The 16,017-nt window shown below is 39.1% G+C and overlaps 1 protein-coding gene across 2 annotated transcripts in view; it reads left to right on the forward strand.

Annotated features, from left to right (window-relative positions):
- The window catches only part of LOC128014220 (hepatocyte growth factor receptor), a 45,550-nt gene that overhangs the window by 15,863 nt on the left and 13,670 nt on the right, over positions 1-16,017 (forward strand). For both annotated transcript variants that reach the window (XM_052597607.1, XM_052597608.1), the window contains exons 3-11: positions 2,581-2,772; positions 5,958-6,092; positions 6,344-6,523; positions 8,351-8,511; positions 8,950-9,052; positions 9,460-9,596; positions 9,767-9,931; positions 10,133-10,232; positions 14,350-14,568. In XM_052597607.1, the coding sequence (XP_052453567.1) occupies positions 2,581-2,772; positions 5,958-6,092; positions 6,344-6,523; positions 8,351-8,511; positions 8,950-9,052; positions 9,460-9,596; positions 9,767-9,931; positions 10,133-10,232; positions 14,350-14,568 (1,392 nt within the window). The remainder of the gene's footprint in view (positions 1-2,580; positions 2,773-5,957; positions 6,093-6,343; positions 6,524-8,350; positions 8,512-8,949; positions 9,053-9,459; positions 9,597-9,766; positions 9,932-10,132; positions 10,233-14,349; positions 14,569-16,017) is intronic.

Below are 16,017 nucleotides of genomic sequence, written 5' to 3' on the forward strand. Positions count from 1 at the left end.
CTTTTAGGGCTGTGCTCAGGTTCTCATAGGAAAGGCTTCAGAGATCCCCCCAAATCAATTCCAAGCCATGGTGCTTTCTCACACAAGTCCTATTGAAATATGTGGCAGCTTGGCCGTTATGATGGATTACGGTGGGTTTATATAACCCGGCAAAGCAAACGTGTCCTGCCGAAGACACATCAAAGGCAGGCTTGTACACAGTTGGATGAATTCACTGGCCGCTTCATGCTACATGTGTCTCACTCTCTCTTGTTTTGTTGCTCCCTCAATAGGCAGAAGTCCTTCTCTGCCTTCAGGGGTTGGGATGAGCTGGCCCGTAATCCCCCTCGTTTTCACTGGCTTTTTCACCTGTATACCAATTCTGTGCCTCGGAGCCATCCCGCTCGGCCCTGTAATGAGAGCAGGGACCAGCGCTCGTTCGGCCTGATTTATCGTCTACCTGTATTGTTCTCTGCATCTTCAAAGCATCCCTCTGAGACATGCCCTCAAAATGAAGCTGCAACCGCAGTCATGCCACTGACTCATACATCTTACTCAGATCGCCAGTGAAAGAGGGGTAGAAAGAGTGAGAACTTTTCTGGCACAGGATGGAGTGTCCTTTTTATGCTTGTCTGATTTTTCATGGGTGCCTTTTTAGTGTTTTTGTCAGAGCGCCTTCACCATACAGTGGAACAAAACACCATCTGAGAAGAGTTTGAGTGAGCACGGTGTTAATCATTAACCGCCTGTTCTCTGTACTCCAACATTTTAGTCATGGCCTGTGGTGCCAGGGTCTGGTTTCATTAATTATTAATGACTTCTTTGCTTTCATACTAGGGTCTGTGACCCTTTGAGCTTGACCACTGTGTAGGCCTCAGGTGCCCTGTTTCTTTTCAGGTTACTCTGAGGTAATCTCTAACTTGGATAAACTATGATAATTACAGAAATAGTTCACCTAAAATTTAAATTTAGACATTGTTTACTCACCCTCATGTCATTCCAAATCTTTAGGACATTTTTGCTTCTGCAGAACACAAAAAAAATATGTTTTGAAGAATTTTAGTAACCAAACAGTTTTGGTGACCATTGTGCACGCATTATCTTCTTTTGTGTTCCAAAGAATAAAGAAAGTAATACATGTTTGGAACTACATGAAAGTAAGTGAATGATAATAGAATGTTCATTTTGGGTGAACTATACTTTGAACTGCCCCTTTTAATAGTGAAAATGATTAAGGATTGTCAAGCTGTCTATGTACTGTATCATGAACGTATCCCATCTTGGGCACTATTTTCCAAGACCTCGTTTTATAAGGAACTGGAATTTAAAACGTCATTTTTGAAAATCATAGAAACATTCTTGAGAGCTCATGAGAAAAGTCCAATTCCTGAATGAATCATGCTTTTAGGAAAGAATTTTAATGAATCTGATGATACGGTCTAAATGATATTTTTCATAAATTATCTACTGGATTGATCTACACTACTGTTCAAAGTTTACTTTTAAATAAATACGTTTATTCAGCATGGATGCATTTCGGTGTGAATAAATGCAGCCTTGTTGAGCCTTCTTTCAAAAACATAAAAAAATCTTATGACCCGAAACTATCAGGGAGGAATGACTTCAAATGTGGTACATCTCTCATACGAAGCTTGGTACTTAAATGATAAGTGATATGATTTTTTATTGTGCAGCTTGATCCACAGAGGAACATAATACGAGTTTGAAATGATATACAGTAGAGGTGAATAAATGATGGCAGGTTTATCTTCACATTTTGCCTTTAAGTATAATCAAAATGTAAGTTTAGTTTTCTTCAAGAGGGCATATTAGGGAAAAGCCTTTTTCTTTTGAAATAAGAAGTTGATAGATGATCTAATATTCACAACACAAAGCTCTTTCCCTCAGTGCCTATTTGGTTTCATCAGCTTGGCCTGCCCTGATGAATGACTGTGCAAGCTATGCAGGTACAGCCAATCAAAACACAGATCATCATACAATACACCACATAAACAATACAGTCTTAAAGGTACAGTCGCAAAAATGGATAGATTCTGAGTTTTATAAAAATGTTTTTCGACATTGTAATTCATATGGAAAGAATTAAATGCTACAGAAGTGTTGTGAATATGGCCCCTTTAATATCACCAGGACCAAACAGCCTCTCTGCAACTTCCAAAACTCCACAGGTTGTAAAGATCCCAGCCAAACAAAGCTGGCCTCAATCGGAGCTCTAACAGAGCAACAGCAAGCCCAACGTTCCTCACAGTTACCCATGAATTCCTGCCATCTGTGAGCACAGCCATCAGATTGTGGCGAGGATGATCCAAGCACCATGGGAGAAAACACGCAACTGCATTGGCCAGGATGAAACAGTAGATGCCGAGCTTAGATGGAGATTTAGTGTGTGGGGCCTAAGTCACTCTTTTGCACAAGCATCTAACCCACAAATTGCATTTGGCATGGTGAAGGCTAGTCTTCTGGAAAAATGGCAGCGCTGCAGAATTCATCCACACCAATAGGCTATTGAGAGCCTCTGCTTGTTGCCAGGTAGAATACCACTTGTCTAACTTGTCAATGTGTTTCTGTTTTTGTTACCAGAGCTTTGCAGGAGATTCCTTCAGCTGTGGCAAACACGAAAGAGGCTACCGGCTAGAGGTCACAAGCACCAATCCACGCCGGGACTACTTCCACGGACGCTTCCGGAATGTTCTTCTCACTTCCATAGCTGTGGTACCCATCCAAAACCACACTGTGGTCAGCCTAGGCACAGCTGAGGGCCGCGTCATCCAGGTGAGACATTTATTTTATTTATTCACTATTAAAGCTGAACTTACATAATGTCTGGATTAGCAAATCAGCATTTAGATTGAATTTATGAGTTTAGTATGTGCCATAGTGCTAGAAGAAATGTGGCTGACCTCATTCTGGGAAAAGAAATGGTGAAGCATTTGCAGAATCTAAAATTAAATCAGAATATTTTTTGTCAAAGTCCTGTTGTTGCCAACGCTATTTCCCTGTTTTATTGTGCATGTAAATAGACAGGATGTAAGTACGTGACCAGTGAAAACAGCTCAGAATGAAGGAAAATGCAGGTGCCAATGGCAGGTTGGGAAATATGGTCTTTTCCTGTTTGCATTTGAGTCACCTTTGACCTCTGAGCAGCACTGTCCCAGCTCTCCAATCTAAAAGCACACAAGGTGAAACTTTGCCTATCAATGTCTCAACATGTTTATTGTGCAAGAGTGGCACAGACCCAAATGTTGAATCTGTCCGGCTTGCACACCAAAAATGAGACTATTTGCTCATGGAAGTGTTAGATAGAGACTTGTGGTATTTTGTAAATACCACAGGAAAATGTTTGAGAAATGAGTGGCGAGAGAAAGGGTGACAGCTGCACGGAAGCGTGGCGGAGGAACCGAATGGTACGTTAATAGTAAGCACTAGGCTTCGATGACACGTCCTCGCATGGCATTTTCTTGGAACGGCTGCAGCTGTCGTTCCCTCTCTTTCTCTCTTCCTTTTTTACATTTTTTCCTCTCAACTTTTCTCGCCTCTTTTGTCTGGATGTGGAGGGAGGCCTGGTAAGGGCTGAGTGCTAGTCCAGCTGTCCCATTCGAGAGAGAGTTTTTTCAAAGACAAAGAGAGTGGGTGAGTGTTTAAGAGGCCTTGACAATGAGAATGCAAAAAAAAAAAAGATTGTGAGAAAGACTGATGAAGTTAAATAAAATATGGAATGCAGTGAGTAGTGGTTAAGTGGAGAAGTTTCAAGAGCCCCACAAGCTTTTTAAAAGGTTGGGAAGAGGGGGGTGCTGGGCAGTAACAGTCCCAGTGGTCCTTATTCTGTGTGAGGAAGTGCTCCCACTCTGCCACACTCTCGGTGAGAAAAACTCAACACCTTGCCTTGTGTTTGTGAGTAGGACTTCCCTTACATACACAATAAGCTATAATTCACACGGTTATTAGTGCCTCGCGGTGTGTATTTTTCCCCAGTGTGTGTAACATTCCTCCTTCAATAACAGGTCCATTTGTAGCCATTTTCTGCCATGGCCAGCTTAATTAAGCTTGGCTTAGCTTGGTCGCTTCTGGGACTCGAAATCCTTTTACGGTTTAACACTTTTGGAAACTTTCTTGGCCACATGAAACTCGCCAAGTTTTAGCTGTGGGTTCTTGTTTTGGAGTCATGAATGTAGCACATTGTGTTTGTGCAGCACCTTGGCACAGAATTATTATATTGAAATTTTTTAAATAAACTATTTTAATTTACTATTTATATTATATTATTTAGATATTTATATTTTATATATTATATGAATAATTTACAATTTATCAAAAATGATCAATCTTAAACAATATACTATTTACTTAGAACAGAAATTGCTATTACTTAAAATATTAAATAAATATTACATATATTTATATAGCAGTCTGTTTTAATGTCTGTAGAAGATATCTGTGACGAGAGGAAATTCCCTCCCACACTTTAGGAGGTTTTGGAAACTTGTGTTCCTGTAAATCTGTACTTAAAGCTTGCATGCACTTCATTGTATATTGTCAGGTAATGCAAAAAAATAAATAAAAGTTGCACCTAAATCAACTGCTTTTATTCATGTAATAAAACGGTATTGTGAATTGCCCTGGCTACATGTATTACTCCAGTGAAAGATAAAAAAAAAAAGAAAAAGCTCCTTAAGGTAATAACTGAACATTGACACTTTCTACAGTCCGATCTGATATGTTACTAATCTAAAGATTGGGCTTTTAAAACAGACCACAGAGAGAGTCACATTAGTGCATTGTATTGAGTGAGATGGAGATATGTCACGCACACCATCTTAAAATCACTAAAACCACAGTAATGACATACTCTCTTCCACCAGATGCCCCATGCTTAAAGCCCAGGGCTATTAATGATGTGATCCACTGATCGCTAATGGAGCACAAGCACTATTCAGTCATAGGCTGTCTTGGAGGCCTGTAATTGCAATGTAACCATGATAAATGTTAGTCCAGGTGTGTGGATGGAGCCACTGTTCTGACACCTCCCAGCATGCCAGATAGACAGAGGTCTTTACGTCTGCACTTGCCCTAGGGCCTAAGCTTTTGTCTGTTCCTACTCCTTGACATCAACCGCAGTCATCGCAGTTCAATCTGTCATCTTTTACCCTGAAAGGCAGAGACACTGGTTATTACAGTATCCATGGCAAGGCAGAGGCTGTCTGCGTACAAAGACTGCCTCTGGATTGCACCCTCCTTTGATGCTTCCTCTTTCCCAAGGAAAGTTCCAGACATGATCTGTAATTTAATGTTTTATAACCTGGAAGGAAAAAATAACGGGTGTGCACCAACTCCATGTAGAATATTTGCTTTTCAGGAATAAGATCTTGTGTATTGTCAGGTTTTTGGAAGTGGTATTTCACCCTAAAACAATAATATTAAATAAAAAATAAAAAATGTATGCATTTAGCAGACACTTTTATCCAAAGTGACTTACAGTGCATTCAGGCTATCAATTTTTACCTATCATGTGTTCCTGGGCAATGCTCTACCAATTGAGCTACAGGAACACTAAGATATATATTTCATTTTTTATCCATTACTGGATTCATTGGTAAAATATCCTCTTTTTTTGTCATGAAAGGTCATACTGCAAAATATCATAAAGGTCCTTAAACAGTACTCCTTTATATGAAAAAAAAAAAAAAATTTTAAGACAAATTAGACCAATGTCATGTGACCTGCTGTTGACCTGATCCAAATTGTGTTCTCTATAAATAGCTTACACCAGAAACCACAAGGTTTAAATCATTCAATAGCAGCATTTAATCATCAATGTGGAATGCAGACTTATTCCAGTAAACGACAGACATGCTGTTGTGGTCTTTTTGTAACCATACACATTCTATATTAAGGTCCTGCATTAACTGTTTAGGCTTTTGATGTAAAAGGCCACCCATTTTTGCTGGCATCCTCCGCAGGTGGTGGTTTCCCGCTTTGGCAAGACTGAGCCGCATGTGGATTTCCGCTTGGACGCTCTCCCGGTGTCCTCCGAGATGGCCCTGCTGTCTCCACAGCGTCACGACGGCTCCTTATTGTTGGTAACAGGAAACAAGGTGAACGACAAGGCCATTCTTAAAAGTGTTAAGTGTTTGGGAAACGGGTCAAACATTTTCAGGAAAATCATTTGTGAATAGATAGCAAACACACTGGTGATTTAAGACTAACTGATATAGTAAACAGGGTATGACTGCAATAAAGAAACAGAGACATCAGTGAATAAGTCACCTCCTCTGAAAAGATTTTGTCAACAAGTTGCTTTGTATAAAATCATCTGCTAAATGTAGTTTAATACCATGTTCCTCAGGTCTCTAAGATTCCTCTGAGAGGCCCTGGATGTGAACAGCTGTGGACTTGTAGCTCCTGTCTTCTGGCTCCAGCCTTCATGGGCTGCGGATGGTGCAAGACCAGTGATCGCTGCATGAGGGCTCCTCAGTGCTCCCCCTCCCATTGGATCCAGGACTCTTGCCCCCTCCTTATTACCACGGTAACCACCCTGACCCATCACAAACAACATTACCATGGTTTTAAAGCAGCTAATAGCACATAGCTAATAGAATAAGTGCTTTCTAAGTAAAGAGAGCACATACGAAACTCTGACCTCCATTGATTTTGCCTGTTTTGCAGTATTTTCAGGGATAAGCATGGATTTCAAGGACCTTTTGGCTTCTTTTAAAGACGTAAATTGATTCTAAATATCAGATAGGATTAGTTTGCCCTTCTGTGCCTTCTCTAAATCCGTGCATTGGTGCAGAGCAGCCAGAAATATATTTGTATTTGTGTAAGATCTCTTTGCTTATGATAAGTGGTGCTCTGAACACTTAATTATTAACTCAGAGCCAAAATGAGGCCTTGTCCTCCATGTGTTCAAAGCAACACCATCTGCTTATCAATAAATAACTAACATCTCAGAAACAGACTCTTAGAAAACACATTGTTACACACTTATTATGAATAAATTAATAATAAAATCTATTTATTTAACTTTATTAAATTTTTATTTTATTTCAATTTATTTACTTATTTTTCACATTTTTATTTACTTATTTCTTTAGCAAATTTATTTAAGTGATAATGCTGCAGCATCATTGCATTACTTCTGGTAACGTAAAGAAGTTGTTCTGGCTAGTAGGCTATATCGCATTTTAGGGTCTTGCAGTGGCAGATCGTTTCTAGCCTTTCTCACAGCTGCTGGAATAATTACATTTATCATTTTCATGACCGATTATAATTCAGAAAATATAATGCGTTTATGAAACACATGTAAGTGACTGAAATTAGATTATATTCCAGTTTTAAATGTGCACCTGATTAAAGATAGCCTACAAGAGATTACACAAGTTTTGTATTTAAAGAAAGCCAGTTCCAAGAAATAATTATTTGCTTTTTGGGTTAAAAGAATTTCAATATATGAAATCCAAATGAAATTGAAATTAGTAATGGTAATACACTACATGCACATATGCTGATGTTGTTAACATTAACAATTTGAGAACAAAGTAAAACAATAAATTAATAATTTGCACGGTTTGATGTGATATGAGCTAACCGATCGTTAGATTTAATCACCATTGTTAGCGAGATTTATTGTAATGCTTTTTTCCTCAGTTGGTCAGAACAAAAGTGGCAGACTTGTTATTCGTTCAATGACAATATCCGGTAAAAATTCTTATAAGGGTCATATATTCCTAGACGTAGGGTCGAATCTGTGATTTCCTAAGTGCAGTATCCACATCAGTGCGGCGACACATCAAAACATTAGATTCATCCGCGCTGAGGAGCTGTGCCAGTGCAGAACCCACGCAAAGAAAAGAATTCCACAAATAACTACAATTGCAGGTTTCAAGAGACAGCTTTAAGTAACTTAAATGTTTTTTAATATATATATATATATATATATATATATATATTTTTTTTTTTTTATTAAATTAACCAACAAATGGCTTACTTACAGTTTTTTGAGCATGTTAAGTTGGGATATGTGAAATATTTTACCACAAAAAAAATGACACACTTCACCTTTAAGGTACTCAGCTGGTGGCTCAACATAAAGGGCACTTTATAACCCAAGAGACTAAAGCACAAAGGAAAGCAGGAAGGTTGTTTTGTTCTCCGTTTTTGTCTCCGTCACCATTTACTGGAAGACCCCCTGCCTTCAGTGTCCATACACCCAAAACAAATTATTGTCAGTGGTTACCAACCACTCATGAGAGGAGAAAATGCTTGGCATAAAGAAACGCAGCAGGAGGTTTAGATACTGAAAGAAAAGTATTGTCACAGTTTGACCTCACAGCTTCTTCTTTCTTTCTTCTAGATTTCTCCTTCCTCTGCTCCACTCGGAGGCCATACTAACATGACAGTCTGTGGCAAAAACTTTGGTTTCAGTAAGAAAGATCGCTTTGATACTAAGCTGATTGACGTGGTGGTTGCTGGAACAAAGTGTAAATTGGAAAGGAAAGACAGCAGCAATAATCGGTAAGTTAATAAAGAAATAGATAAACCTTATGCTTGAATTTAAGCATATCGTCTAGCACTCTGTGTAAATACAACTTCAGAAACATGCTAGGTCACATTCTCAACATAGTGCTCATGTTGCAACCCTGCAGAACATTAAATTGGTCTGCAAAAGTGCTCTATTGTACATCCCGGCCTTCCATGTCAAACTTTCGTACCATTAAGACACAAAACCCATGAGATTTTGTGCCTCCGGACATACCACCCTACAGCCCTCCTATTGTGAGTGGAATGGAAAAATTCCCTTGGAGAATAGCTCCTGTGTAGTTTCTGCCGAGTAGTACGGTTATCATTAAATTAGCGTAGACTAATAGCCTGCTTACTCCACTGGTTTACAACCACGTCTTGTTCACTGTTTTTTGTAGTAGGAGATGTTTATGTCTTTGTGTTGTATGTCAGGTTGGTCTGTGGACTAGATCATGTGAACGCATCCAGCGTTGACTCTGTGGTCAGAGTGCGCAGTGGCAAAGAATGGACCCAGAAAGACGGTTTCTCATTTGTGGTAAGAATCTTGTCTAATCTCAGTATAAGTGTTTCAACACACATTCGAATACTGTATTTTTGACTTTCTTTCAGTGTTGCGGTTTTCATAGTGCACAAGGACCCAAGGATGTTATTCTATTCTATTTTCCCACTTATTTTGAGTTGGGCTAGAGTTACACAGTGTCCTAATCAGCGCCAAGTGCATTTTCTATCCATACTGTAAGGGAAATGCTGCCATAAAGTCATAAAATATCAACCAATTAGCATATTTTTGTAAGATGTACTATAAAGATATGAAGACTTTAGAGCAGGATTTTAGATCAACTCTGTTTGGAGCTACACAGCATGATGAAGAAAAGTTTCTGTTAAACATTTTTTAAGTGTGCTATAGTTTCATTTCACTTACACAACGTTTTATCTGTCTAGAATCCAGTTGTCACAGAGATTTTCCCAGAGTTTGGACCCAGGTCTGGTGGAACAGTGCTCACTCTCACAGGCTCATTCCTGGATAGTGGAAATGTGCAACTGGTTACCATGGGTAATGCTACCTGTGTGCTGCAGAGGTTTGTATGTCTACAAATCTGTCAAGAGTTTCTATTAAAGACATTTTTCCAAAGAATGGAAGTGAAAAAGTGAGATTTGTTCGTGAGCCAATCACCACTGTCACGCATACATGTATGTGTCTATTTAAACCATTTTCTGTGTGTGTGATTCCCTGTGTGCCTTTGTGCAGTATTTCAGCCACAATGTTGACATGTCGGACACCTCCTCAGCCATCACCGTCCCAACACAAGGTTCAGCTGCACATTGATGGAGTGATTCGTGAGGCTCCTGTCAGCTACACCTACAACGAGAACCCACACATCTCCAGCGTCCAGCCCAAGCATTCCTTCATCAGGTCAGCCCTGCAGCCGTCATTTACATTTAGTCATTTTGCAGACGCTTTTATCCAACGCAGAACAATTGGGGAATACATAAAGCGATTTTCTTTAAGAGGCAAACAGCTACTTTAAATGTAGTTGAAGTTGGGGTTAAACTGCAAGAGTAAATCAGTGTGCATTTAACAGCAAGTTCTTCTGTTTTGTGCATGTGTCCACAGCGGAGGAAGCACAGTGACAGTCAATGGTTTCTACCTCCACTCAGCCCTCCAACCTCAGATGGTTCTCACTGCCGCCACGGAGGGCAAAGTCTTCCAAGTGGTGAGTCTAGATGACCCACACAGAGTGTCGAGACATTAAATACCTCCTCTACCATGTCACAGGCATGCTATTATCATTAACCCCACTGAATAAAAAAGCAGATATGAGAAATAAAAGAAGCAATGTTTCAAAATTGCAGTTGTGAAGAGGAAATGGAAAAATCACACACAATGTTCTTGATTTGATTACATTTACATTTAGTCATTTAGCAGACGCTTTTATCCAAAGCGACTCACAAATCAGGACAATGGAAGAAATCAAAATCAACAAAAGAGCAATGATATACAAGAGAAATATAACGTTCTCAGTTAGCTTAACGAAGTACATGTAGCAAGGTTTTTAAAATCATATGATAAATTAAAAGAAAACGAAAAAATAAAATAAAATAAAAAAAGAATAGATCAAAGGTCTGAGTATTTCACAATCTGCTCAGTTACTGGGGTTTTCACGCACAGTCATTTCTAGGGTTTACAAAGAATGGCCTCCATGTACCATCCTCCGATTGCTACTTCCAGCAGGATAATGCACCATGTCACAAAGCTCGAATCATTTCAAATTGGTTTCTTGAACATGACAATGAGTTCACTGTACTAAAATGGCCCTCACAGTCCCCAGATCTCAACCCAATAGAGCCTCTTTGGGATGTGGTGGAACGGGAGCTTCATGCCCTGGATGTGCATCCCACAACTCTCCATCAACTGCAAGATGCTATCCTATCAATATGGGCCAACATTTCTAAAGAATGCTTTCAGCACCTTGTTGAATCAATGCCACGTAAAATTAAGGCAGTTCTGAAGGTGAAAGGGGGTCAAACACAGTATTAGTGTGGTGTTCCTAATAATTCTTTAGGTGAGTGTATAATGAGTGTTATTGTTCATCTACCAGAGTTTCTTTATTAATTTGAAACTCCAAATTTGTTTGTAAATTATTTATTCATTTGCTTTGTATATGCATCTCATTTTTCATCTGACTAAGTTTCTTCATCTATTTGGCAACAGTATGGTTTCTAGTTTTTAAATTGTAATGTATCTTATTTTTTGTCTATCTAAGTCTCTTCATCCATTTGGAAACACTTCCACACCTCATCTCCTGAGAGCTGTGGTTGACCTGATCTGCTTCTCTCTCAATGGAACCAGACAAATACTGATTTACACACAGTTTGACCTTATCTGATTTCTGTGGGGGTGGAGTGTGGTCGTGCAGTGGTACAGTACATGCGAACAATGCTATCTAATCTTAAGTATACAAGTCCCGTCATAGTCCAGAATGGGGCTCATTCTTACTCGCATCATCATTTTGATTGTACCTCTTCATTTCCACTCAGCTTAAAAGTTTCCCTCCTCAGACATCAGGGTACTGAAGGTAAATATCTCACTGATTTGTCTCAAAGATCAAATATTTTGTACTGTACCAAGTAGGCTATTTTAAATGATGCACTTTGCGTTTGTCAAGGATTTTGAGTTCACTTGAAAGAAAAATATTTCCGCCTTTTGAATAGAGACTGCTTGAAACACAGGCTTGAAACTTGTGTAAAACAGGCTCTTTTCAAATGATTTAAGATGGTTCTGCAGCTGTCAGCCTGTAAATTCTTCTTTATAAACAGTGGGGGCCGGGACAATATTCTTGTCCTAATTTGTGAAGCACAAGAGGTTTATTGTTTTTTCCCTCTCACTTTTATTGGGGAGCATTGTGGTGGAATACTTCCTGTCTTCTGTCAGCTTTTTTCTCAGTCACACGGACTACGGCTGTGTAACCCGAGTCGAGCTGTCATCTGTTATGCTGAGGTTCGATCAACGATGGCGGAAACAGAAACGTGGTCAGTAGCTCAGGTTTCTTGCGGGCTGCATTCACAGTCTAGCTGCTGACAGGCCTGAAATGAAAGAAAAGCGAACACTGATCTCAATTCTCCAGGACACTGTGAATCCTTCCATCAGTTGCATTTCACTTCCTCTTGCAATCAAGCTCTGCCGGCAAAAAAAAGGAGCGTTAAGAACCAAGGCAAATTGTGGTGGCTCAGGAAAAATGGATGAAATCTCAAGAGCATTCTTGAATATCTGCTTCTGAGATCTCTGCTAAATCTGGGGATCAGCCAATCTCGCCTTTCCCACCAACATGAAAAGCATTTTTACAGGCTGCTGCTTGTCGCTGGCGATTGGCACTGTCCAGGAGCGAACCTGAGAGGGGTTCTATTTGTTTAGGGGTATGGCATCTTCATGGCCAAGATTTCTAGATGTTTCTAACCATGTTCAAGTTTTACTTTGTCCTAGACTTGCCTGTGGGAAGTGAGGGGTGTTAACAGGACTCTAACCTGCTCCAGACACCACACTGGGGTTTCTAGCAAGAACAACACCTGTTTTTGGGATTCAAAGGGGGTCATTTTCATGCCAGATCCCTCTCAATGCACACCAAAGTCTGGTTTTCTCATCTTAGTATGTTCTTACTGACACCTTACTCCATTTTGCCTCATAATATCCTGAAAGTTACCATTCCTTCCTTATCTTTACCCTCTTTAAAAGTTCAAATCGAAAGGAACCATCAACAACGGTTATATCAGAGCTGAAACTCTGAAAAAGAATTTCCCATCTAAACCCTGCAATAAAACATCACTTTAACTCCCGATGAGAATATCTATTCCCCAAACACCAATTTGAAGTGTTTTCGGTGTCTCCCATCATCCTTTGGCTGCTTTCTTTAGCAGCTGTTGTCCAACCGCCCTTTAAGCCCTTTGAGATACTTGATCCATTCTAAACAATTAAACGTTGTGTTTGTTGAGGAGCACACCAAGCCAAGCTGCTTTACAACTATTTGACTAGTCTCAGCAGATAAGACCTCGGATCTCTAAATATGCAAAGAGTTGCTAGTCAAATATACAAGGTATGGACTTTTTCATAGTTTGCTGGCCTCAGTGATGATGCTTAGGAGCTGTATTTTTGTTTCCCATCTGGAATATTTCGCAACACAGAACATGGGTGAAGGGAAGATGTTGACAGGGAAGATATTGCCTACAGTGAGTAATAGCAATCAGTTTTTGGTTAAAAAGTTATTTATCTTCATGCATTCTCTCTAAATTTGTTTCAGAGTCTGATCTTTATGCAAGCTCTCAGGTCGTGGCCTTAATTGCCTTTTTGGCAATACGAAACATCAATCGCTTTTATGAGATTAAAAATATTCACTGGGACCTAAACTGTATTTAGGATTTAACTCACTTATGTGAAGTCAGAATGACTTTAAGTTGTTTTTAAGACTCTAGAGCATTGTAAACCTGCCAAGTGTGCAGAGGGAGACCCAGGTTTGCTGGATAGAAGTCTTGGAGCAGAGCGACTCCGATGCCTTATGTTCATAAATAATGGCATCGAATAATTTGAATGTGTCTCTTGCTCTAGGGTCATTCTTTATGAAGTGGAACGTTCACTTGAGGACAGCTAATCAAACAGCGGTGACATGCAAATGACAGGCATGCTGTAAAATGGGCAGTTGTGGTGGTATTATAATGTGGAATGAAAATGTTGTGTGGCAAGACCTGGCAGGGCTGGAGCCACAGCTGGCATGTGAAGACTTCGGGTTGTAACTCATGCATAATTGCACTTAGTCAGGTCTTCAATCTCACAAAGGCTCCTTGTCCACTGGCCTTAAAGTTTGTGATGTATGCTATGCAAGATGATGGGTCTCACATCTGGTTCATAAAGGTTATATAAACCGTTTTTTCCCAGAAATTAATTCTCTTTTATTCAGCAAGTGCACATTAGAGTGATCCAAAGTGACAGTAGGGAGATGTTACAAAAGATTTCTGTTTCAAATAACTGCTATTCCTTTGAACTTTCCCGAAGAACAAAAATGTTTCAGCAAAAAATAGTAAGTTAAACAAATGATTTCAGCATCCAGTTTTGATTGCTTCTATTGTCCTCATTTGTAAGTCGCTTTGGATAAAAGCATCTGCTTAATGACTAAATGTAAATGTAATGAAAATCTTACATAATATGAAGATGCTGTGCTCCTAAACAAACTAGAGATGAAGTGATTTGGCCACACAAAAAAAACTAACATGCCTCAAAACTGACTTGGCACAATTGTAATGACAGAGATAGCTAATATTTGTGTTTGTCTTTTTCTGTGCTAGACCTGCAGTCATGATGAGGATAAGCGAAATATCCTTTGTATCACACCCTCCCTGAAAGGCCTCAGTGTTCAGCCTCCAGTTGCCACAAAAATGACCTTCGTGTTAGATGGTTTCTCCACCGATCAGTATGATCTACTGTATGTTGAAGACCCCAAGTTTGAGGAGTTTCAGAAGCCCACAGTTACCCCGAGAGGCAACAAGAGCATTCTGGAGATTAAGGTGAGACGCGCATATGCAGAGTGATTCACATTGCTCATTGAGTTGGAAGGAAACAAAACAGGAAGTTTAGTTTATTTCCCATCGTGCAGCTCCATCTTTCACATTGTTCTTGTCCCCTGAAGGTTACAGCCTCTGACACATTGACTGTGAGATCCTTTGCCCTGGTGAGGGTAGGCTGGTGAAAAAACCCCAGCATTTTTAACAATGAAATATAAGAGTAGACTTTTTTTTCCTGAAACTGCCACTCAATAGTCAAACGCAGCTGTTGTGAAGAGGAGGGGTGAGAGGGGTCGCGTGAGATTCTGCTTTTTCTTCCCATGCGAGACCTCAGCATCAAATCCCTCTGTACCCCTCTCGGGACTTAGATACGCACACACAGACACACTAAGCGTTGTGTACCGCTCAGTCTCATTTAAAGCCACTATATATATTCAATAATGGGCACAACAGCAGGCTCAGTTTAGCTTAATTGTCATTAAACTGCCCTATCACTCAGATCATGCACTTTCATTCCCATGCAGTCTGTTTGTTTAGATTTTGCAGCTTGATACTTAAGGCCTTCATTAGGGAAATAAAATTGCACTTGGCAGCAATGCTGGCGCTCAAGGGGTTTATCAAAATGTCAGAGATTGTGAGTGTTACTGCAAAAGTTTTTTTTTTTTTGTGGTAATTTTTTATGAGTGTTTTTTAATTATTATTTTATTTATACAAAATCATATGATTTAAAATCTAATCATTTATTTATCAATGTATCATTTATTATATTTTACACACAAACACACACACACACACACACACACACACATATATATATATATATATATATATATAGGTGCTGTTAAATAATTAATTACAATTAATCGCATCCAAAATAAATGTTTTGTTTACATGATATATATGTGTGTACTGTGTATACTTAATATATATATATATATATATATATATATATATATATATATATATATATATATATAAATACACACATGTAAAGCCGGTCCTGTGATTAGTAGTAAATCATCATCAGCTGCTTTCAGATTGAGCAGCATTCACTGCACAGAGCCTATGGCTGACAAGCAAGGTGTAATCGAGTTCGAAATCGAACGCGATTACTCTGCCATTATGAACCTGATATTGCCTAATTGTCAGTGAACTACGGCTCTGCGTAGTGTATACCACTCATCCTGGAAGCAGATGGTGATGATTTACTACTAATCACAGGACCGGCTTTACTGATGAGATGCGCATGACAATCGCATGCGATTAATTGCACAGCCCTATTATATATGAAATAATTTATATGAATATAAATATATACATGTAAATGTTTTCAAAATATATGCTGTATGTGTGTGCCTTTTATATATACATAATAAATATACAAAATACTCACACATATATTATGTAAACAAAAACTTTTATTTTGGATGCGATTGCTAAAGTGAAAAGTTG

This window comes from Carassius gibelio, chromosome B25 (assembly GCF_023724105.1).
Source record: "Carassius gibelio isolate Cgi1373 ecotype wild population from Czech Republic chromosome B25, carGib1.2-hapl.c, whole genome shotgun sequence".
Classification (NCBI taxonomy): Eukaryota; Metazoa; Chordata; class Actinopteri; order Cypriniformes; family Cyprinidae; genus Carassius; species Carassius gibelio.